A 25,372-nucleotide genomic window follows, 5' to 3' on the forward strand; every position below is an offset into this window, starting at 1 on the left:
TTAAGTGAAAATTATTTGCAAAAATATGATATATGCAACGAATAAACTATCAAAGTTATTTAAAATAAATTTTGGTCAATGATTTCTTAATGTTATTAAGTTTTATGACTATTTAGTACTAATAAAATATATTTTAAAATTTAAATTATTTTTTAAAAATAATAAATTTATTTATCAAGTATAGTTGATTTTGAATTCACTTGCTTAATGAAAAATTTTAAAAAATTTAAAAGAGATTTAGAAAAATACTTGTAATTTTAAAAAATACCATATTTAAATATTTTTCTTGTTGATATTAGATCACGAAGAGAGAAGAAATGATATCATATTCAAATTTACTTATTTTTTATGATTTTTAATTTTTAAAATTTTTCTTTTATTTTAAAAAATTAATGAAAATAATTTTTACTTGTTCTTTAAAAACTATTCTCTATTTTACTTAATTTTTTAAAATTAAAAATAAAGAACAACGGTCAAACAATGTAATGAATTTTTAAAAACATTTTTCTATTTTTTAAAACTATAAACCTATTTTTAATTTATTATTATTTTTTGTAAGAAAATTTTGAAAATGCCAAATTAGCATTTTCATTTTTTCTATTTTCTAAACTCAATTTTCTAGAAAATAAAAATAGAAAAGGCTTGACTTTTGTTTTTCTTAAAAATGGAAATACAAAGCGATCTAAACAAAAAGGCCTAATAGTTTGATTATTTACTTCCTTACCAAAAGTGTGAGGAAAAAATTAAAATAAGAAAATAGTGAGAAAATTGAACAAAAAAAATGGAAGAAAATAAAAATATATATTGAATTTAATATATTTTTCTCATATACTTTCTATTTTTTAAACTTGTTTTACATTAAAAAAAATAAAGAATTTCAACACATAAATTTCTAAATAATTGGGAGAGAAAGGAAATAAAAGAATAAAAAATGGAAATAAAAGAAAAGTGAAGGAAAAAAAAAAAAAGAAGTCTGAAACAAATCCCAATCCCATGGGCTTAATAGGATCTGTGCCTTATGGTTGCCTATGTCAAATTGGTATTCAAATCTTCCGGCTACCAAATCTTTCTAGGCTTCCAACTCCAATCCAACCCGCCTCAATTAAGAAAAGCCCAACCCAAGTACTTATTTCCAAGTTTATTTTAATCTGATCACTAATTCTAGTTACTTAACTTGACTGGACTGAGGTTGGATAAGATCAGCCCATCAAGTTGCACCCGCTCTTGGGCTTGGCCCATTCATAGATCCAATTGTAAACCCAACCAATTATAAATGGGTTGGGTTTTGGTTAAGCTTATTGAATCATCATCCACACTCAACTGCCCAGGCCCAATGAATCAGTATTTACTTGAATTAAGATATTTTTAAAACATATTAGTTAATTTTTTTAATAGAATTTTTATTTTTATTTTTTAAAAAAAATTATACAGTTTGAGTGAGGAAACAAAAGTCAAAAGGATTAGATAGATCTTCCTCAGCCGGATTACAATTTTTGTTGCAGGAGTGCTTTTTGTAACTTGAATCCAATATGTTTAATTCCATTTAATTAGAATTTAACTAATTTTAATTTATAAATAGAATAATATATATATTTTTTTGAAAAAATATTATTAAAAATATTCAATTTGCATGAGTGGGTGTGGCATTGACATTGGTTTGTATGGCACAATTACACCCGTGAATCAAATGGAATAAATAATATGTAGGGGTAGATATAGGTAGGGTACAATTCCAACTATGACATGGCTGATGGAACCAATATCTACTAATTCACATCCTCCTCTCTTCTTCTCCTGTCCACAAGGCGTTAGGGTCTTAGACCTTTTCAACTCCAATTGAACCAATTTTATTTTGTGAAATAGTAGGATGGTTAGGTTGGGCTGAGCATCTATGCCTTTAGATATTAATTTTGCACATGGCTCTTCTTCGTGTAGGTGCCAAACAAGTCTACTTTTTTAGTTTGGAAATGTAATTTTAATATTATTTGGCAAAAGAGGGGGAAAAAATGAAAAGAACGAAAGGAATCTAGGTCTGATTTTAAACCTTTTGGGTTGACATCTGAAGTAAATGAGTAATTTGTCCTTTAAAAACTGAGCGTAGGATGGCCGCACTCTGACGGAAATGAGACAAAGCACGTGAAAGGTGGGGAATTAGGCCATTGGTTTTTCTTTTTGCCACCTCAATTGCTCATAAGGTGTAAGTTGTCCGGCGCATATTTGGTCTAATTTTAATAACTTAATAAACCATTTAAATGATTTAATAATTTAATTGAAGTCATTAAATAAATTTAATAAAATAATATAATAATATGACTTAAAATAAAAAATAATTTTAAATAGTAAATAAAAATAATTAATTTATTTTTAAATTTACATTTTTATTTTACATTTTTTTACCATCATTTGAGTTAATTACTTTTATAATTTCTTTTACTACTCCACCATATCTTTATTTTTATTCGATTTCTTTTACCCTAATTATGATTTATAAAAATAAATATATTAATTTGATAATTTAGAATAAATTTTATTAAATAATAAGTATTAAGTTTTATCAAAAATCTATTTCTTAAAAACTTTTCATTTATATACATATATATTAAAAAAAAAAAAAGTCAAAGAAATCAAACTCTTAGGTTTAAAAAAAAAGTTAATATTTAGAAATATTTTTCTTATGAAATTTAGGTTTTTGATAAAATTAATCATTTTCAAAAATATAAAAAAATCATTGAAAGTGATATTTGGAATAGCATCTAATTGATGTTTCTTTAAAAGGTAACTTTTTTTTTTTTCTTTTGCTGATGTTTACCTTAGCCCACATATTATTATTATTATAATAATAATAATGTTTATTACATTGACACACCATAAAAGTAAAAGGTGTGACCGACAAAACATGCAGTTTAAAAACACTTGTAGAACAAAGGATTGAAAGCCCTTGGAGCTTGTAAATATGAATTATGATGTTGGTTGATGAATGGTAATGCATGGGAATGAAGCCCACTACTACATATATATATATATACCGTACAACTTTAATCATGTGAAGCAGTAAGAGGGAGGCATGGCAGTTTTCCCCATAAAGAGGCAAAGGCTAATCTAACCATCAATTGATTGATCACACTAGACCCCCATCATCATTAAAAACAGGACAAGATTTTAGGCTAGCCTAGTACTACCCAATTTCATCATCTCACATCCATATTGTAAATTTCTTTTGAAATAGCACAGCCTCCATCTTCAAATTTACATAAGATTGTAGCAATCTTATTACCCATGTAAGGTAAAGAGAATTACCAAAGGGAGGGTGGAAAAATCCAAGACCAACGGCTTAAAAGCGAATGAGGGTTCGCTAGCAATAGAGACAATAAAGGCGGAGTGCCCCCCACACCAAGATCATCCAATCAAGATCAATGTACTTATCAGATGGGCCAGGAGGGGTTTGGGACCTCGAAAGGACAAGATGGGTCACTGCCCCAACCACAATTATGTTAGCATCTCACTACACATCACACATGGAACTGCAAGAGACACAACTTTCAATTACATTACTAATCACCTTCTGTCTTGTCCTCATTATGTATCCCACTTCCTAAGACCTACGCCCCCACAAATCAATCTAAGCCTAAGTTTATATTTTTTTTTAGTTTTGTGGCAAACACACTGAAGTTTCCTCTGGTCCATATTTATGATGCTGGTGGCACATTCTCTTGCTAAAATGCGCCACCTGGGTTGCACCCCGCTTCTCTGCGCCCATAATGGTTGTCGGTGTCGCATGTATGTTCATGTTAGCACCATGCGGTGCCCGTTAGAACTATGCGGCACAGAATAATTTGGGGTTATCCACGCACAATAAATTAAAGAAAAAAAATGAAAATTAAAATAAAATACAATTTCCAAAAATTAAAAAATGGAATTATCCGTACATTTCGCAGCGACTATTCTGGTATGGTTACCAGCACGGGTCGCCAAGCCCTTCTCAGCAACCGTTGCCGAAACGCCGCTGATAACGGCCTGATGTAACTGGGGCCGCCTCGGCGGCCACCGGAGCCGCTGTTCTCAGTGGACTCCGCCGTCGGCAGCTCATCGACGGAACTCCTCACCTTCTCGGAAACCCTATCTTCAAGTGGAGGCGAGGAGATGAACAAATCCTTCAGCTTGTGACTGGCGGACAACTCCTTCGGCCTCCGAGGTGGATCCTCGCTGATTCCTGGTGGATCCGGCGAGCTATCCCGTCGCGACATCCGGCGGCCGGCGTTGCGGCTGAGGAGCATTCGCAGAGTTTTGCGGCGACGGAGATGAACGACGGGGCTGGTGGCCGGGCTCCGCGTCGGACTACCGGCGACGGCGCACTGAGTGGCCAGGAGCTTGAATTTCTGGAGAGTAGCCATTGGAGATCAAAATCTAGCAGTTTGTGTCTCTACTTTGCCTCTGTAGAAAAAGATGGAATTGGAATGAATGCTGATGGAGGGTTTTGGAGGATCTGTTCTGTGAGTGATGATTGCTTGAGAGAGGAGAGTATGAATAAGGTGAGTGCATTCGCTATTTTGATTCTTCCATCCTTCTTTACTCTTTAGTCTTTTCTACCTTTTTGTTTTTTTTTCCTTTCTTTCTTTTTCAATTTTTTTTCCTCCTTACAATAATAATAATAATAATAATAATAGAAAATAAGGACGGATGGGTTCTTTTTGGGGTCCGTTTTGGGTGTTTGCATCGTGCGAGTGAGCTTCCCGCTTGCACGTGGCAGCTTCTCAGGATTTCGAAAATAATTAATTTCATTATTATTTTAAGTTAATTATTCATTTTTATTTCACTTATGTTTTAAAGAATGACGAGTACCATTTTTTTTATATTAAGAAATATCGATTTGCTTCGAAACGATGCTTGATTGGGATGATGTGTCACATCCAATCATTTTGTATTTCAATCACATAAAAAAATTAAAAAAAAAAAAATAGAATATGCCTTTCCGAAGTAATTCGGAAACAAAAAATCCAAAGAGAAGCTGCTAAATATGGAGTATGAGATGATGATGTAAGCGGTGGTTTAATTGTGAACGCAGAACTCTATGTGCAGTACAAGCAAAATTCTCTGAAAAGTAAACAAAGCAATGAAAGGATGCGAACAGGTGTATTCAATATAAGAAGATGAGCATACTTGTGCTGCTATTTCATTTTACCATGTACATTCCCTGAAACTTGCACATATTAGGTATGTTTGCTTGCATTTATCTTCTATGAACATCATGACAAAGCCAGGTGGTTCCCAAGACAATGAAATTCTAATACACTCGGTGACATCCTATCATGAGTGTGAGTAATACTTAAACCATTCTAGTCTCAAATTTAAGCAAAAATGAGAAGGAAATCTCAACCTACTAGAAAGAATAAGGTGTAGTAGGGTTGACCCCTTTATCAGCCACCACTGAATCTGGAGAGACCGGGGGAGGGTTACTCTTTAAAAGCCCGATGTCCTCTGAGTTTATATCCACCTCCTCTGCTTTCTGCACGTCGCTCTCTTCATTCTCAATTCGTTTCAGAGCCTTGAGCACTTCTCCCATGGTAGGCCTCATATCCCTCTCATGTTGCAGACACCGAAAAGCCAACTCTGCCACCAATGTTATTTTCCTCCTTACAAGAGAATCACTTTCAAACCCAAGGGATGGATCCACCAACTCATGCAACGTATGATTTAGAATTTTGTTCACAGCCATGTTGGCCAAATTAATATCATGCCGGTGCCTATTGGTGTCCACAGCTTGTTTTGACGATATAAGTTCCATCAAAACCACCCCAAAGCTATAAACATCGCTCTTGCTGGTCAGTTGGTAGCACTGATGGTACTCGGGATCAACATAGCCAGGCGTCCCTTGTGGTGCAGTTGACACGTGGGTGACATCAGTTGGGAACAATCGAGAAAGCCCAAAATCAGCAACTTTTACCTGGAAATTGTTATCCAGGAGAATATTGTTTGTTTTGACATCACGGTGTATGATTTCTGACGCATGGAGGTAAGCCAGTGCATTGGCTGTCTCTATGGCGATGCTCAACCTTACAGGCCAAGTGATCGAGCCAGAGTTTGCTTGCTTACCGTGGAGATGATCTGCCACAGTTCCATTAGGAATATATTCGTAAACAAGGAGGAGTTCTCGGCTTCGCCTTGAGGTGCACCCATACAACTTCACGAGGTTTTTATGTTGTAAACGAGTTAGGATCTGAACTTCGTTCATGAACTGTTCAACACGTTTGAAATTATTCTCATATAGGCGCTTAACTGCAACTACACGCCCATCTTGTAGTTTACCTGAACAAAGAATTGAAATAGAAGTTCAGAAAAAGGAAAACCAAATATTTGATGGTGAGTTAAGTCGCTAATTGCAAGAGATATTAAAAGTTATGGTCGTCTAACCGTAGTAAACAGTGCCAAATCCTCCATCTCCAAGTTCTCTAGATGGGTCGAAATTGTTAGTGGCTTCTTCAAGTTCCATGTAACTGAAGACCTGAACTCCAAAGTAGGTGCTCCCCTTTTCAATGTCGGACTTTGTGTAGGGATAAGAGGGGATGCTCTCAGAGAAACCAGTTAAGGATGGTGCAATGCCTTTGCTTGAAGGAGGAGTAGGGAGGTCCTTGCTTTTAGCTTTGGATGCACGTCTTCGCCGTTGGGCAAGAAAATAGAAGAGACATCCGAGGAAAATGCCCAAAAGGACTGCACCTAATACGGAATAGCCTGAAAATGGAAGAAAAGGATTCTCAAAATCTGTTTCAAGACAAGAACCATTTTGAAGGCGTTCAAATCTGTTTGAAATAAGAGGTATTACCTATTGTTTTTGGTACATTATTACCGCCTGTCCCTGCAATATTCATGAAATACAGCCAATGTCAGTTGAAACATGAATGACTGTGTCGAAGTAACTAATGGGAAATTTATTTTGTATGCAGATAGAAAAAAGGAACATATGTAACACAATGGTAATACAAACTAACCAATCAGGCCCTTATTGATCATCCTAATTAATATTTGTTAGAAACTAAGATTTTCCTCACAACCCTTCCGATCAACAAAGCCACTAAAATCATAGCCTACTAGGCTATTCACTGAAATGGAAGCAGGTGATGGATGTAGAAAGTGTCGATACGGAAACAATTATAAAACATTATATGCATTTGTTGACCAGAATCTCTTTGCAAATAGAGATGTTAAAGACATACTGGTAAGTAGGGTGTTTTTTTTTTCCCTTGGCAGTGTACTAAAGGAAGGGTATGTGATAGTGTTGTTGTGGGGGCTCCATTTTCTCGCAAATTAGGGAGATTTGATGGTCTGTCTGACACAGTCTCATACAATCTAGATTTAGCAGACTCGGCAGCCAGACACCTTCACCAGTAAGATTGCTGGCTTGAAATCAATTAGAAAGATAGCAGCACTAAGAGCACGACACAGGAAAAAGTCAAGTAATAGATCAAAAAACATTCATAAAAAACAATAAACAGAATTCAGAATGCAAAAGCAAACAGGAATCAGCAGAACTTAAGTGACCAAATCTTAACACAGTTTTCCTCTTCTTCTTCTGTACCAAATTAAGATACCAAAAGAAAGTCAGCCCTCAATGAAATCAAACACGATGTAGAATTGAGTACCAAACACCTGTAGAAAGATTGAAAATTCAGACTGAAATAGCAGTTTCTCAACTACCAAGGAATTACATACTTTATTTTATCTTGAGCCAGAAATATAGATGTATGTTTAACTAAGGAAGTTTTGTGCTAAATAACAAGGGTAGAAATCATGAGCCAGAAAGATGTTCAAGCACTGTGTTAGCATCTATTAATCTAATAAGCTAGACACTTGAGAGCAGAGTTGGAAGAAGTTCTCTAGCTTTTGAACAAAGCAAAAAAGAATGAGTTCACTGACAAGTACGTATACAAAGAACATATAAACATTTTTTCTTTCATCTCCTTTATTTCAAGGTCGAGAAGAGTGGATTATAATTCTGAGACATAAAATGCAAAATTGGGTTGACCCAAGTTTGCCAAATTTCACTCTGTTCAGAGAATTCAACCATCCATCAAACAGAACAAACGAGGTTAAGATTGAGTTGGGTTGCAGAACTGGAATCCTATACTGCCTACATCTATATGGGTTAGGACATGTATTTAGTAATTTCTTTTCAAGGATAAACAATTCACTTACAATTCCGGGATTGGGGTTGATCACATTATTTGCTTTTACAACCTTTCCTCTAATCAGACTTTAAGAGCATGCTTCGGGGCAGAATTAGATCAAGTTTGGTTGCAATCCAGGACCTTAGCATGTAGGTTGTCCAGGCCAAGTTGTCTAAAATGGAATGACGTATGTGCATTTTGAGTGAAAGAATGGTGAAAACAGGGTGTGCAGCAAAACCCGGACCATTGCAAAGCATCAATCCTAAACCATCTATTGACCAAAAATGAGTTCATTCCATTAAGGAAAAGCTATCAGGACTGGATTAATCATCCTAATCGTCTCCCAACCATTCTCCATAACCTATACCACAATTAAAATCACTTACAAAGAAAAATGAGTAACATGGAGCAAGCTTGAATACCTCGTACATGACAAATCCGATCACTGCAAATACAGATGGGTTCTTCCTTATCATAGTCATATCCACATTGCCCACCATGGGCAATACATGCTGAACACTTGGCTTCACAGGGATTACTATAATTCACATTGAAACCCACCGTCAAAACTTCACCAAGGCTGATGTTATTGGCAGTGAGACTATTCGCCGCTGATTGAAGTACCGGAATCCTAAGGCTAGTATTACAACGAATAATTTTCAGAATCGGATCGGGAACGGGACCAATTAAGTAATAAGCATAGCTTGAATTGCCACTTGCACTGCCACTCGCATTGCAATTAAACTGATTGGAAGGCGTCATTAGCTTCACACTATCGCAGCCATAGAACAAGTTTAGTTCTTCGTTACCCACGCCGTAATTGAAGATGGTGAAATTGAGAGTGGAATTAGCGAACTGGGAGGGGCAAGTGTTATTCCAGAGATCCAACCTGGTCAGGGTTAGGTTTTCACCGGTCTGGTCGATTCGAAGAACTCGGTATATCAGAGACTTCATATTCAACTCGGCGTACCCGTCCCGGCAAATTAGCCTGAACCCCGGTGGCCCGCAGTGCTCCGGACGGTCGCCTCCAGTGAAAGGGTAGGTGATGTTCTGGAGGGAGCCGCAGCTGAAAGTGCGGTTGCAGTTGGGGAAGAAGGTGACACCAGCGGAGAGAGTGGCCGGGAGGTGGCCGGAGCAGATGAGAAGGACGGCAGGAAGGAGGAGGAGGAGTAGCGGCGGCGGCGGCGGCGGCGGCGGCGACATTGAGGATGGAGAAGAGAGGGGAGGGAGCGGAGTGTGGAGTGAGATGGCATTTGGTAACAGGGTGAGGGGATTTGTCGGAGGATTGGAGGTCGGCGGTGGCTTTGGTTGACCTTTGAAATTGGACTGTAAAGTATTTAACGTCGATGGTGGTGGAGCCCATGTGGTGGGGGTCTGCCACGGACCATTCCACGATTGCCGCTACCATTTTCTGGAAATCTTGTCATATTCAAGTCGCCACGTCGGCATTTCCATCGACTTCTTGTAGCGTTCGAAGGAGTGCGATTACCAAATTGCCCACGAATGATCTCATCCTTGTTATCCAAAATTGATTAATACAAGTAAAAATGGAAAACGTATTTCTAATGCCTACTGAAAAACTGGAAGACTTGGGTGTATTAGGTACAAAACCTACAACCACTCGTTCATAATAATAATATTTACCTCAATATCACATGGGAGACGTAGTTTGCTCACCTTCTCAATGGAGGGTCCAATCTGCAACTTGAAGAAAGCTACCTAACCCTACAACATATGGATTTCTTCAACCCCTCTTTCTAATATTTGTTTTGTGGGAAATTGCCAATTTTTATTTGAGTCATCATTGAGCCTTCTTGGCTATGTTTATTTATTTTATTTTTACTAAATTGCAATTCTAGAGAGTCTAGACAACATGAAATTGAAGCCCGGCCACTTCATTTGACTAAATTTACAATTTTAAAAACACGACTACCATGAATTGAATTGGGTCTGTATGTAAAAGCGGAAAGACGCATAAACTGGTGGGTCAGAAAAGTCGATTACTGTTAGTTAGTGGGTATAGACGGAAAATTCAACTTCACCCAAACAAGACCTCTTCTAAAACTTAAAACCTAACCCATAGTTTAGGCAGAGCAGGTAACCAAATTTTTATTTCCAGAAGCTTTCATGTTAAACAAAAACCAATTGCAGGTTCCTTGGACTTGGTAGCCACTAAAGAAGGGATTACACAGTGGATGATGCGCAATATATGATAGATATTTACTAGGTAGGCTTGGCCTGCGGTGACTATCTTTACCAACCCAGTCTTATTGGGAAGCGTAATGATTAAAAATAGAACGATTAATTTAGTGCAGTTGGCACCTCTAAGTTGACTGGCGCGCTAAACATGGGGTCTGGGTGGAGGAAAAACATGGATGGAAGACCCTTATAAAGTTGGAGCCCAAAATCTTAGGTGAGAAAAAAAGGGATTCAGACAACCCCTTAAGAGCTCGATCAAGGACTCAGAATACTTGATTTCAAGTCCAGAAGAGTGAAAGGCTCCCTGGGAAGTTAGTTTAGGCCTGGGTTGTCACCAGCTCTAATTTCTGCTAGGTGGTTTGTATTCTTAAGGTGAAAGAGCATAGTGAAAGAGAATATGAGGCAGACTGCAGACTACTGTTGGGCATAATCAGTTTTCGATCCCATCTCAATATTCCATCATCTGATGGCAACGAAAAGAATAAAACACCAACCTTAGATATATACGTCTCTTGCTCTGAGCAGATTGCGACTTGTCAAATTCTAATTTTAAAATGGAAGGATTCATATTCTGCAACCTCAAGGGACAGGACCTTTGAATATAGACTCAGAGAAAGGTTCCTCCTTCAATCAATATGCAATTAATCTAAAAGAATGGTGGAAAAAAAATGATAAAAGTGGTGTTAATTGGGGATGTTCCAGGGTGTGGAAAAATTGAGGATTCAGTGTGGCTCGGGAACAAGCAAACCATATTTCCCTCAAATTCCAAAGGAAAGCTACCTCCCTTAAACTGGCTCTTCCCAAAACAAATTAAATCTATCCCAAAATCTAAGGTGCCTCCAGAAAACACAATAATGAGGAAAGTGATGATGGGTGGCATGCATGTTCGTGAGACGAAAGCTATATATATGATGAAGTTGTTTCTATACATACCTGATGCGCTTGTTGTGTTTTGGCAAGTGGAGGGAGAATACCCACTCCGACAATAGCATGTGAATTGGTTGGAGGTATAGCCGCACTGCCCACCGGATTCAACACATTCTGTACACAAACTATTACTGGCATTCCACTCCAACCCGAAACCACCCTTAAGAGCTTCTGTAAGAAGAGTCAGTGTACCTCCGCCGCTCACTATAGCGGTAGCTGCTGACTTGAAAATCGGAACCGTCACATACACACCGCAACTCCCTATGCTGACGCCAAGGTTAAGATCCAGTGTTGTATAGTAACCAGTGATATTGGTGCAACTGAACTGGTTGGAAGGCGCGATAGTAAGTTGGGGACAATCATAGTAGAGGGTTACGTCTGTATAGGTGGCATTATAACTAAAAATGGATCCATTCAGAGTGGTGTTAACATATGTAGGAGGGCAGTAACTATCCCAGTAATCCGCCCTAGCAACGGTGAGAGTATGGGATGAGTTATTGATATCCAGGATTCGGTAACTCGCCTCCTTCATTGTAAACACCGGGGCTTCACCATTACAAGTCAGCTCGAACCCTGGATGGCCACAGTAAGGAGGGCGGTTCCCTCCCCAGAAAGGATAACTAATATTCATATTCCCGCACTCATACTTTGCGCCGCAGCTGACGAATTGTTGATTGGCCTCGCACACAACCCTCGGAACAGGGACCATGAACATGAACAGGAGGATAAGGAAAACTGGAAAAAGATGGAGATTCATTTTGCAAGAGAGAGCGATTTGGAATGATTCAGAAGGATATGGATATGGAGATGGAGATGAGATGAAATTAATTTCCTTTCTCAATCATGAAAATAAAATTAAACGGTGGATCTTTGAAAAGATTTGGAGAGTTGTGAAGCTTTTTCCAAGGAAAAGAAGCTTCTGTTGGAATGTGATGGGAGCCGGTGGTGGCAATGTAACTGACCGAGTCTAATGTAAATAATCTATCGCTAAGTGGTTTTCCCTGTACGCAAATCCAATATTTAATTCATTTTCGATCGGCACTTGGTCAACAAACCCAACAGCCTATAAATGAAGTCCCGGAAACTCATAAAATTTATCATGATTCATGTATAAGTCAAAAGTCAGGGAAATGACAATTTCTCCTCCTTTGCCTGTTCCTTTCCCTTCCAGCTTCTAAGTATTTATTGGTTTTCATCTTAATATAAAAAATAAAAAGTCTGTTCTCTCGTTTCTCATCTTTTCAACTTTAATTTCTATAATACCCAAATCTTGTTTTTCTCTCTGCTCAAAATATAACTAAATTTACTTTAAAAAAATAAAAAATAGGATTTAATATTCTTCTCCAAATTAAAAAAATTTATAAATTAGTTTTGTTAATTAACTTCACATATGAATAACAAATCTATAAATCCAAAAAGATATACCACATATAAATAAATTAGTAGTTAATAAAACATAAGAAATTTTCTTCCATTTTCTTAATAATCAAACATAAACCTTAATTATTATTTACTTACTAATTTCCTATGTTTTCACATATTTTATTTTAATTATATAAAATAATAATTTAATTAAATTTGGAATTTTGATACACTTGAAAATATTTTAAATTAGTTTTTTTTTTTTTTTAATTATGAATACTTCCAAATATGTATATCTTTATTATATAAAAAATAAAAATAAACAAAAGACATACCTATAAATGTCACTAATTTAATCCTACTATATATATTATTTATTGATGTTATTATTTATATCTTTATTCAACGGTTTAGATTTTTTTACACCCTTTCACGATAAAAAAGAGAAGTTTGATAAGTATATCTCAACTTATAATCTCTTGGGGGCATTTCGAAAACAGTTTTCAAAAAATAAGTTTTAAAAACAATATTTTAAAAATAGGTTTATGAAGTTTCTAAAATAAAAGTCGAATTAAGAATTTAGAATATTATTTAACCCATGTTTTATATTTTTAAATTTTACTAAAAAATAATTTTTATCTATAATACTTTATTCTTAATTATTCTCCTTATTTATATAATTATTTTAAAAAATTAATTTCTAAAAAAATAAGTAAAAATTATCAAAATATACCCTACTTTTAGAACAAATTCTCAAAATGTTTTCTACTCCAAAGAATGGTTTTATACTTTTAAGGAAAACAAAAGAAGGAAAAAATGTTCTTAAAATTAGTTCAAACAACAGACTCTTAGTATTTTCCTTAGAATGAAACGATTTAACAAGAAACAACAGGACATGGAACTTAATATTAACTACCATGTCCCAAGGCACTCAACCACGAACCCTTTCCTTTCCCTGTTCTCGCCAAAAGCTCATTACGATTAGGCTCTCATCCGTACCCCATTGGTCTTGCTAGTTAACAATCGACGGCAGCACCTACTCATGGACTCTGTCTCCAATCGTCTTTCTTTCTTTGTCTATTATTTGGAAATTAGAGATGATGGCTTAACTAGTACGCATGCATCTACACAAACAACTTGAAACGTATAAACTCATGAAAACTTGGTAGGGGTCTGAGGAGATATTTGAGAGGAGAATGAAGGAGATGAATTAAGACGAAAGAAGTCTCATTTCTGATGGTGACGAGTTTTGACTAAGTAAATCTGGCTCGGAAAATATCGGAGTTTTGACTATGAGGATTGCGTGTAATGCCAAAAATATGCTCATGACTGGAAATCAACGCCAAGTGGAATCCACGTATTCGTCTGTCTTCTATGGCATAATTACATAACAGTAGTGAGAACTCTTGAATGTGTAGTTCGATCATAACCCGGAGAAAATATGAACGGGGTTCAAGAAGGCACCAAAGTCTATATATTGTATTGATCAGACTTTGACAAGACAATTAGGGTATTTAAAAATTTAAATAAAATACAAGTGTTTGCTAGAATTTCATTAGATTAGGGCAGCTGTCAAGGTCTCTATGCCCGAAATCTGCACTTGATAGGTGGGGGAGTCGGCCACCCACGTCTTTCGGGCAGCTATGAGGGGGTCGGTCACGTACGTCTCCCGAATAATTTCCAGACTTTTGAACCTTATTACTTGATTGGACAGCATGATTGGGCATCATCAGTCAAAGCTAGTCACAGTTGTCTGGTACATTGACTTGTATTAAAGTACAAGGCGCCTACAACTGACCTCCAACTCCTCCACAAGGGGTGATTATTGCGTATAAAAACTGGGATGATGATCACATCTTTTACTTAATTTCAATATTAAAATTACCTTACAATTAAGTAATTATGTCTATGTTCAATTTCCCCATGTTTTATTTTTTATTTTTTGAGTCTTTTATGTTTACGATGATACTTCGCAAATAAAGAAGATCTCAAAATCCTTCTCCGACATTCCATATATGAAGAGAATTTGCAAGGAATTATCAAGTATCTATATGATCAATAAAATGTTTTGAGGTGATTAAAGGGGTTAAACATATTCAATTGACGTAAAATAAATTTTGTCAAATTCTTCACTTTTCAAACTTAAATCTAACTAAATTTTAGAAACTTTGGAGATTGTTTGTCTACGAAACTATATAGAGAAAGACGAGGGATGTTCCAATGCACCACAAAAGGCCTCACCACCTACAACCACCATTTTGGTATCAAAACTCACGTGATTGCAACACATGAGAGCGATTGACTAATTTCAACCAATGAAGGAATGGGTTGGGCCAAAGTGGGTGACTAATTTCAACCAATCTTGAGCCCTTGACTTTGGGAAAGACCTCTAGGAATAAGTAACTTAAGGCTTGCTTAGGAAAGACATAAAAGAGGAAATGAGCAACTATTTAGTGGGTTCAAATCTTTTGCCTTAAGGGTGAGTTCTTGCACATTCTTCCTTAGTTCTTATAGTCAACCTTAGGAAGATGGGATCTTGGATAAACTTTTATTTTTAGGTTATTTATTTATTTTTTATTTTCTTGTTGTTGCTTTCGTTTATTTTATTTATTTTGAATTGGTTTTTATTTAATGTATAATTAATTTTTTTTAATATTACTGATCATTGTAATTTCATATTTGATTTAATATCTGACGTTCAATTTTTTGCTTTTTATTTTATTTTTTCAAGTTAATTTCCATTTAGTATCTATTGAGTAGTTATTGAGGTTAGGGAAAGGGTGCTCTAAGACTTTACTTCCCTCCATTGGAATGACTATGCTCATAATGCATTCATAATTCAAAGTAGCTTGTTAATTGATTCCTTCTTATTTGCTAGAAAGCACCATATCTCAATATTTGACAAATGGCGATTATAGGGTCTCAATGGGTATCTCAAATACTTAATGGGAAAGTCATTTTGAACAAATAGATGAGATGTTAAGCTCAATGAGGCCATCAAATTTGACAATTGGGGATTATAGGGGCAGTGAGTATCCTAACACTTAATGGGAAATTCATTTGGACTTAGGATGACCTTTATTAAGCCCATGTAGTATTCCCAATCTACCCCTTATGAGATACTATATAGTGGACTAAAAAATGAGGAAGATGAGGACCACATCCCCTCTTTAAAATGATTCTCTCCTTACATATTCTTGTTCATTCTCTTTGCTTAAAGTTTAACTTGATCACTGGTGGGGAATTTTTGAGGTCTCCTTGGATCTTTCTTGTGTGATAGGTTATCCTTAGCAACTGAGTGGAGCAACATTAGAGTGGAGCTTCGATAAATACACTAATGTCTAAATCAACCTAATTAAAGTTATCACAGTACTCAATAGTAAAACCGCCTAGGAGAAAAAGGTTTGTACAATATGTAAGTGATCAAAGAACATAAGTTCAAGCAACATCCAATGTCTAAACTAAAAAAAAGTAGCTACACTAATAGATGACTGATAAACATAAGTTAACATCTAGTATTTGAACTCAAAGGAGATCGGGCAACATCCAATGTCGAAACCCAATGAACAATAGCTGTTCCATCAATATATTGGTTCTTTCTAACAATTACATCCCCTTATGAAATTCCCATGACTTGCACTACTTGATAAAAAGAACCCCATAAGGGTACCCGAAATAAGATTCCCATGTTATGGAGTGTAGTGTCCATAACAGGTAATAAACTGATCATGGAATGAGCAAATTCTGCTTCCCTTGGGGCTCCCCCAACCAATTAGGGAAGTCTCCCAGATTTTCTTTGAACTCCCTTTTAAAGAGTTGTATCCATCTATTTTGGTTTCGTACAAGGAATACAAACTGAAGGATTGTTTGAGAATTGAGACACCATTTTTTCTGTATAGACTCTCAAGATTTTTCCCTGGTCCTCTAATCCTTGTAGATTTGTCAGGTATGACTCACAGTGAGCTGTGCTTGTCAAAAAAAGAAGAACCAGAAATCGTTTGTAGTTCAGCATGAATTCAATAAATTAGCAGGCATGGAGCATGTGCTTATCAACATCCAACATTGTGGAATTCTACATTATTCCACTCATTCTTTAACTTTCCAGACATTATTAGTTTCAAAGACTATCATTGGTTTCCCCCCAATTGTTTTTCCCAGTTTTCAACGTAAATACCTTGTTTCTATATATCGCAAATACATTTTTCCCTCACACAAGTTATTTGCCTTTTAGGTTTATTTTAGTGACCAATTCCTAACCAACGACTAATAAGGTTTCTCGCCTTAAATACAACCAACACAGTTGGAGAATTCAAAACAGGCCAATAAGAGTACAACATGCATACATAACTCTTGTAAATAGAAAGTATAAGGACAACTTAAAGAGTTGATTAATTACGAAAGGCTTTTCATACTGCTTGGAATGCTGACAGCTAACCAACAAAATGAAATTGAAAGCAACTCTATAGTTGGAAAAGGGGCGGCTTAAATGATGTAGTCTTATTATCTCACAAAAAATTCATATCTCTGTGTAACTACTTGCAAACTATATAATGTTAAATTAAAAGTTTCTTACTTGCAAGAGAAAGGACTTGCGATACTTTAGAGGGCAACAAGTAATTATCACCACACAAAAATAAGATAAAAAATCTAGCAAGGAAACAAACTTTATTGACATGGCCTTATTATTCCCATACGATTTCTATTTTCTATTCATGCCTAGTTATTTACTAGGTCTGTAATGGTTTCATCACCCGTACCAAGGGCATTGGACTCTTCTGGTCCCACAAGGGTTATAGAGTTACTTATTGCTTGGTCCACTACCTAATACATAGTCAATCTTCATATAATTAGTTATTGAAGGGATAGGATGATCCTAATCAAATTCAAGAACTAGTTGATTAGAATTGATCTCTAATTTCTTCTATAATTTTGATCACAGAGGGTTCTGCAATTGCAGGACAGTTCTTCACCCCTCCAGAAGAAGTATTCCTACCTCCCGTAGCTGGTGGATTGCAAGTCATGATTTGAATTTGGTGGCCAGGGCAACTAATGAATTCTCAAGGGTAGAAAGTGTTTGATGCTATGGTGTATTGAGCTTGTTGGTGTGTGGGTGCTGTGCTATATATGAATCTTAACTAATGCCTAAGGGTATGAAATAAAACATGACATTGAGATGCGTACCTGGAGGGGAAGATTCCTGGGGTGTTCCGACGTCACCTGTTGGGGAACCACATGTTTTGGAGGCTTGAAGTTGATCTTTGCAGTAGCAAGTCGTTTGATTCAAACCGAGGTCATAACCACATACTCCCTTTGATTCCAGGCATTCACTACATGCTGTACCATCCACATTCAATCTCACCTCAATTCCTTCTCCAATCACTCCTTCAATTAATTGATCCAAATTTTGAAACTTTCCAATTCCTTCCAAAATGGATGTTGAAAGAATTGGAACAAACACGCTGACATTGCATGGTCCAGGGCCCTGAGGCTGTGGTGAAGCTACGAAGTAACCATCCTTCAGAGGAATCCCAGCTATGGAACAAGAAAATTTTTGAGGCATAACAGATATTGCCAGAGAATAGGGGCAACCATAGAAAAATGTTACATACTGGTAAACCGCTGCATAATCAAAGAGTTTGGGATCCAACGTAGTGTTAACAAGAAGGGGCGAGCAAATTCCCTTCAAGTAGTCCTGTCTGGCAATTCTTAGAGTTTGAGCATCCTTGTTGAAACTCAAAACGCGGTAATTAACTCCCTTAATCTCTATGGTTGCTATACCATCATGACAACTGAGTTGCAGGTCAAGATGCCCACAACCCAAGGGCCGGTCAAATCCCCAGAAAGGATAACTCACGCCTGTGATGTTGCCGCAGTTGAACTCTTTACTACAGGTATTGTATTTGTACAATTCAGCAGGGTTGCCTAAAGACAGAGGAAAATCGAACAAAACCAACACCAATAAAAGGAAGAGGCCTAGAGATGGTGAAGATGAGAAAAACAAGGAATTCATTGTGGGCAGCAGGGGCTAGAGAGTGTGAGACGAGCTGATGGATAACAGGAGTTGGGTTATTTCAAGGAAAATAACGGAGATTGTGGAAGTGAATTGACTTCATCCATGGTGAAGACAATCCATAGAAAGTGATGGAAGGACTCGAGCTTTGTTTTCTTCTCGACTTAAAAACTATTATAATGTGAAACCATTTTTCTTTACCAAAGGCAAATTACTTAAATACCCAAACCTTTAAGAAGTAAATCAAGTGGCAAACTCAACTGGAAATTAGCATTAGTTTATCCCCCATCTACCTGTCTAACACTGACAGTGGATATATATATATTTATGCCAAATATATATATATATATTTTAAAAGCAATTTTCTTATATTTTTTATTTTGGTGATTCATATCCTCACCAATAATTTTAAAAGCAAATACCATTTACTTTACAATATTTGACCAGTTCTGGACTCAATAAAGAGAGTAGTTGCATGGTGACGATATGCAAATCCAAGTGCGTGCGGGAAAAGAGCAAGCAGAGTTGAAAAAACCGTCAATAGGGGAAAGAGAAGTGTGAAGCAAGTGAGGATTTCACGAGATTTCATGTTCATATTTATGCGTACTTGTGGCTGAAGCTTCCTTTTTGTCGACTTGTTCATATTTTAGACCAAACCTAAAGAAAATAGAGGGGTCCAATACCAAACGGCAGGATCAAAGAATTTGAATTATGAATTGTGGGTTTTACCAGTTTGCCCACTTACGCAACATTGGAGTCTCTGGGTTGAAATCAATGACCAGATTTGTACATTGGGTCCACAGTCTTCATGGTAAAGACTTTATATATATGTTCATGGAAACCTGAGGAAACGGAGATAAATGGCTTCACCTGACTGCAACGCTATTCAAAGATGGTGAAGGGGACAAAAAAAAAGAAAAAAAGAAAAGAAAAAAAGCCAAAGAAAAGAAACTTGTAATGGTGGCACAAGAGTAATGAAATTTTGAGGTAGTTTGAGAAATATTAATTGGTTGATATTAGTTGGTAACGTATAAACTGCTCAATGGACTTGGAGATTGTTCCAATTCAATAGTCCACAAGATTTGATGAGATGTAGGAACAAGAAAAGGGATGGGATTAATTCAAGAGTCTTGACAGACCAACGACCCATGAATACCTATGCCGTGATCTCACAGTTAGATACACTAATACCAAATCAAAGGACATGGGTTTGGTGGTGAGTCAAGTCCCTGGAAGATAAACTGAGTGTCGTGAACGGGGTGGTAGACTCCAGAGAAAACTGGTAAAACCACCACCTTTGATTTCATATTTTCCCATTTACGCTGGATCATTTTAATGTGTAATCTTCAGGTCCTATGATCAGAAAGGATGAAGACAGATGGGAATTAAAACTCTCTGCCGTTCGTACACCGGCTACCAATCTAGCTATAAATGATGTATTAATTGAATAATGTGGGCAGTTGGTGCAAATTTCCAAAGGGTGGTTGAGATAGTGATGAATGGTTGTCATTTTGTGAATAAGATTGGCCAATATGATGACACCACAATTGGGAAAGCTTCAAGTGTCGCCCATTTACAATATGGCCCACACCGCCAATTTCACAAGCTTGGAGAAGCTGATCAGGTCCAAGTATCAACAACCACATCTATAATCCTCTTTTGTATTGCATCTCATAACCAATTTGGGTGAGAAGAGAATTATTATTATTATTTTTTTAATCTCATTTCTTTTCTTAAATAAACAATTAATTTAGAGTTATAAGAGTCAGAAAAATGCTGAAGCTTTTAATTAGATAAAAAGAAGGATGTGGCAAATGGGGCTTAAAGCACTTAAGAAATTTGAAGTTCAATGTCTATACATGTGTTGTAATAGAAATTAGAATTTTTTTATTTTTTCTTCAAGAAAGGGTCCAAGAATATAGAGCAATGTTGGTTTAAGCTTATGAACAAGCTCTTGCAAAGGGCTTTGAACGAGTTTCAGTCAAGCTCAGGACAGGCTCAACGTCCACCCCAAATCAAAAGCAAAAGCCCCACCCACTTTCTTCGCCGGCAATGGGGCTGTCAACGTAATGTACAGGATACAAAATTGTGGAGAGGAAAATGAAGGGCTTATCTAGACCTTTTCATAATTCTTTAGAAGAGAAAACATATTTTTTTTTATCATTTAAAAATCATATTTAATAAATTTTGATTGTTGTTTTGAGAATTATTTATTTATTTATTTTTCACTACCTGCCGTGGCGTGGTTGACTTCTTAGATTTCATTTCTTTATTTTATGGTAACTTGTGTTATTGAAAATTATTATAGATTCATTTAGGGTTATTACTTGACTCATTATGAAACTTCCTTTGGGTAAGCCTACTTACTTAACTTGATTGACTACGGAGCTACTTTGCTCTTTCCGTTAGCTACTCTCATATGACCACCGTTTCTCTCCTTAAATTATCTAGTCCGCCTGCCCTCCGCTTAGTTAAGTGGTCCATTTGCTTTCAAACGACTTCATGCTATAACACTTCATTAAGAAAAATCAGAGCCTATGATATTGACTATTGAAAATATTTGGGCTGTTTTATCATATTTTTTGAAATTTAATTTTAAAAATTATTTTTAAATTAAAGAATGTAAAATAATTATTTTAATATTTTATAAAAATAAGGGTGTTTAACAATTTGTTTTTAAAAGTAATTTTTTTTAAAAATAAAAAACAAAACCTTGTTTGGATAAGTTGTTTTTAAAATAATTTATTTATTTACTTTGGCTTTATAAAAATATTGCAAATTCAATTGGTATAAAATAAATTTAATTAATTAAAATCTTATTAAAAATGAGAATAGTTTTGTAGTTACAAATAAATAGTTTTTAGTAAAACACATGAATAATAATATTATAATAAATTATAAATTATATATATTTTTATAAAAATAATATACTATTTTAATATATGTTAGAAATATAAGGATATTAACATCTTCTTAATTTTTCTTTTGTTAAAAATGTATAGTAATAATTTAAAATAATATTTTAATTAAAAAGAATAATGAATAAAGTTTAACTTTTTAATACATAAATGAGTCAAGTTTTTTCATTGCATATATATATATATATATATATATATATATATATATATATATATATATATTTAATATTAAATTACAAACATAATATTCTAAAATATTTTGATTTAATATGTAATTAATTAGATTTTTTTTAATTCAAAATTATTTAATTTTTTTTTAAAATTCATTAAAGAATTTAACTTATTAATTATATCTTACAATTTATTTACTTAAATTCAAAAAATATATTTGTGTATACAAGAGAAACAGTAAAGTAATGACTTATGATATATATATATATATATATATATATATATATATATTAATGATTAGATCTATTTTTGAGTTCTAAATTATTTTTTAAAATTGTTAAACCCATTAATAAATAATTCAATATAAAGTGTGACTTGATTTGAAGTTCCGTTTTATAGTGAGAAAATCTATAAAAATATAAAATATAATTATGTATAGAAAAAAAATAATAGACTCATTATAAACCAATTTTTATCCAGAAATTTATGATATCAATGAATTTATTATTTAATTTTAAAATTATTTTTAAAAAATACTAAACTTGTTAATAAATCCAATACATTAAACCTTTTTTAATTTAGAGCTTATTTGTTTGGTTAAAAATATTAGAAAATAATGAGTTGATGAAAAAGAAAAATAATAGAGTTATTTTAGATTAATTTTTGTCCATAAATTTTTTGTATGGATTGGATCACTATTCAACACATTAAGTCTTATTTAATTTGGAGTTTATTTATTTAATGAAAAAAATAAAAAAAATAAAGATTTTATGTAAAAGAGAAACAATGAAGTCTTATAGACCCAATTTTTATCCATGTGAAAGAAACTAACTCTGAAATTTAAAATAAATTTTGATTTATGATTTACTAATATTGTTGAGTTTTATAACTTTTTAGTATTAATTAAATTGGTTGTTGATAAGTTTTAAATTATTTTTGAAAATTAATAAATTTAATTTTAAATTTATTTACTTGATAAAATATTTTGGAGAAGTTAAAAGAAATTCAGAAACATACATGTAATTTAAATGAAGTTTGTATTTTAAGATTTTCGGTATTGTATTAGATTGTGTGAGAGAGAAAGAGAAGATGTCAAGAATATTTATTTTTATTTTTAAAAATCGATAAAAATAAGTTTTGCTTGTTTTTTTTTAAATTTTTTTTCTATTTCACTTTGCTTTTAAAAATCATTTTTAAATAACAAAGGTCAATTAGGAATTTTTAAAAACTGTCTTTCTCTTTTCAAAAATTAAAAAATTGTTTTTAAATCACGGAAATAGGCTCTTCAGTCTTTTTGATTTTTGGGCTTTGGGTCCTAGGCACTCTAAAGTCATTTCTTAATGTTCAAGCATAATCAGCACGACATGCAGGTTATAGGCCCCATTCGCTAGTAGTTCTTCCCAGCGGAATGAAATTGGGCATGCTTTGTTTGACCAATGCCTTGTAGCTAATAATAATTATTCAATCAAACTCCAGAAAATGCAAAAAACCTAAAATCAGTAGCTACCACTAAAAAAAAAGATTGATTTGTAGATAGCAGTTCATGACCAGCCATCCATTGTCAAAGCTTACCTTGTACTTTTATAGAAGACTCTGATAACACATTGCAGCATCAATCATGATTCATAACCATGAAATAAAGGTTACAGCATCGCTACAGACTTCAAAGCATATACTTTGCTCCCTCACAAACAAAATTTAAGAAAAAGAAAGGGGGAAAAAGGCAGATAGCGACTGAAAGGGAGGAGAGGAGCCCATCATCCAAGTTTCATGTGAGTCCTCAACAAGACCCAACATCATTGACAATGCCATGAAGCTTTTTGTCTAGAACTTCTGAGCAGATCTGCCCCATCATGTGGTAGAAAGACATGAGCTCTGATAACTGCTCTACTGACATCTTCCTCATTAAAGTTTTTGCTGCCCGATCTCTCTCCTCATTCATTTTCAATCTCTGGAAATAGGAAGATCCATTCCTCACTGTTGCCCCCATTTGCTTCAACCTATTCTCTTGTTGCAAACTCAGTACTGTGTTGGACTGCAAACAAACAATGATTGCATCATATTCTTCACTGAACGGGGAAGAGAATCAAACGCTTTTGTTATATTTCCATGTAATAATACCTCAAGAAATTCTGCTCCAGCTTCAAGTTCAGACTCTTTAGATGGGTTCATTCCACGGCCTGTTGTGTATATATCTTTGGCAATGGAGAAACTGCGAACAATAATTTTTCTCCTGTTCTCCATTTCTTGATCAAGCTTGAGAGGCTTTGGTGGCAAGGCGGTTGAGCAATTAAGCTTCTTCTGATAAGCAATCACAGCCTTCGCGAATTCCTGCAAAATCGCCGCAGAAATCTGAAAAGTCAGATTCCCATTCACAGAATTGTCACAATCATGATGAATTAGATTAGAAGAGATGATATGGGATTCTTATAAAATTAACCTGATAAGCAGATGGGCAGCCCGGATAATCAAATTCATCGGAATCCGGCCGCCTCATTCGCTCCGGATGAAACTGGAGTCCCATTATAAACTTCCCCTCTTCAGGATTGTAAGCATCAGGGTCGTAGAACCCTTCTATCAAGCCATCTGGGGCAAAAGCCATTGGCACAAAACGCTGAGCCAATACCTTAACTCCTTGATGGTGATAACTATTCACCAAAATCTCCATTTTCTTTTGATCTAAAGATTCTTGAAACCAATGATGCAAAGGGGTGTTGGCCACCACCTTCACCACATGTCTATGCCCATCATAATTCTCATAATCAATGTGCACCACCCTCTCACATTCTGGGCGCTTCTTTGGGAGCTCTTTCCCTATGTCTTGATAAAGGGTACCCCCACATGCAACGTTCAGGACCTGTGACCCCCTGCAGATTCCCAAGTAGGGTATGTTCCTTTCAAGGCAAAGCTTGGCCAGTCCCAATTCGATCGAATCCTTCTCTTTATCAATGGCGGTATCGCTTGCATGCAGTCTTCTTATCTCTTCGAATTCCTCAGGAGAAAGACCAGAATGCTCAGCCTCATACAGCGAGGGATCAATGTCTTCTCCTTCACAAAGAAGAACACCATGGATGGGCTCAAAGCTTTCAAGCAACCTATGAACCCCGGTCACACGAGGCACAATAACCGGCACTGCTCCATACCCAACTATCAGATCAAGATGGTATTCACCTGAGAATCAGGGATTCAATTCAAATAATTAAGCCCACACAACAAGAACAAGAACAAGAACAACAAAAGAACAAATCTTTTTGAACTATAGATCTTGTTTTCGATTAGGTTAATTTTTATCAGGCAAAGATGAAAGAGAGAGAGGACGTACCCACAAAATCCACGAACTTGTTCTTGCGAAGGGTACGTCTTGAGACGATGAGAACGCGAGGGAGGATGACAGAGAGATCGGTTGCCATGGTTGTGATTTTGCGAGAGTTTAGACGATGCTTCTGACATATCCTAACCTTTTTTATATTTATGATCGTTTTGGTTATATATAGAAAAGCAAATTTGAACTTGATTTGCTAATAAAATATTGTTACGTGGAAATCGGTGAGCGGGGTCAGGCCGCCGCATTTAGCCAAGTGTACAGAACAGCAGGGTTTGGTTGTTGGCTTGTTGCCAGTGGAGGA

General features: G+C 35.4%; 3 protein-coding genes across 5 annotated transcripts; all 3 read right to left on the reverse strand.

Moving 5' to 3' along the window:
* Positions 1-3,857: 3,857 nt before the first annotated feature.
* LOC117929933 lies at positions 3,858-4,605 on the reverse strand. The gene has a single exon (XM_034850380.1). The coding sequence runs from the start codon at positions 4,389-4,391 to the stop codon at positions 3,939-3,941; it is 453 nt and encodes a 150-aa protein (XP_034706271.1). The 5' UTR covers positions 4,392-4,605; the 3' UTR covers positions 3,858-3,938.
* Positions 4,606-5,099: 494 nt separating this feature from the next.
* Positions 5,100-18,791, reverse strand: LOC117929930 (LEAF RUST 10 DISEASE-RESISTANCE LOCUS RECEPTOR-LIKE PROTEIN KINASE-like 1.4). 3 transcript variants are annotated; one of them, XM_034850375.1, is made up of 4 exons: positions 17,829-18,791; positions 6,818-6,850; positions 6,409-6,726; positions 5,100-6,303 (listed from the first exon to the last, which is right to left on the reverse strand). In XM_034850375.1, exons 1-4 carry the CDS (start codon positions 18,655-18,657, stop codon positions 5,378-5,380), a joined length of 2,106 nt encoding a protein of 701 aa, XP_034706266.1. In that variant the 5' UTR covers positions 18,658-18,791; the 3' UTR covers positions 5,100-5,377. The 3 variants fall into 3 exon arrangements, with proteins under 3 accessions (XP_034706266.1, XP_034706269.1, XP_034706267.1); XM_034850378.1 differs by lacking the exon at positions 17,829-18,791 and adding an exon at positions 11,292-12,524; XM_034850376.1 differs by lacking the exon at positions 17,829-18,791 and adding an exon at positions 8,582-11,266.
* A 4,466-nt stretch (positions 18,792-23,257) lies between these two features.
* On the reverse strand, positions 23,258-25,213 carry LOC117929932 (putative glutamine amidotransferase GAT1_2.1). The gene is made up of 4 exons (XM_034850379.1): positions 25,069-25,213; positions 24,187-24,917; positions 23,868-24,077; positions 23,258-23,781 (listed from the first exon to the last, which is right to left on the reverse strand). The coding sequence occupies exons 1-4, from the start codon at positions 25,154-25,156 to the stop codon at positions 23,527-23,529; spliced, it is 1,284 nt and encodes a 427-aa protein (XP_034706270.1). The 5' UTR covers positions 25,157-25,213; the 3' UTR covers positions 23,258-23,526.
* Between the last annotated feature and the right edge of the window lie 159 nt (positions 25,214-25,372).

Source organism: Vitis riparia, chromosome 14, assembly GCF_004353265.1.
Source record: "Vitis riparia cultivar Riparia Gloire de Montpellier isolate 1030 chromosome 14, EGFV_Vit.rip_1.0, whole genome shotgun sequence".
NCBI classification, from domain to species: domain Eukaryota; kingdom Viridiplantae; phylum Streptophyta; class Magnoliopsida; order Vitales; family Vitaceae; genus Vitis; species Vitis riparia.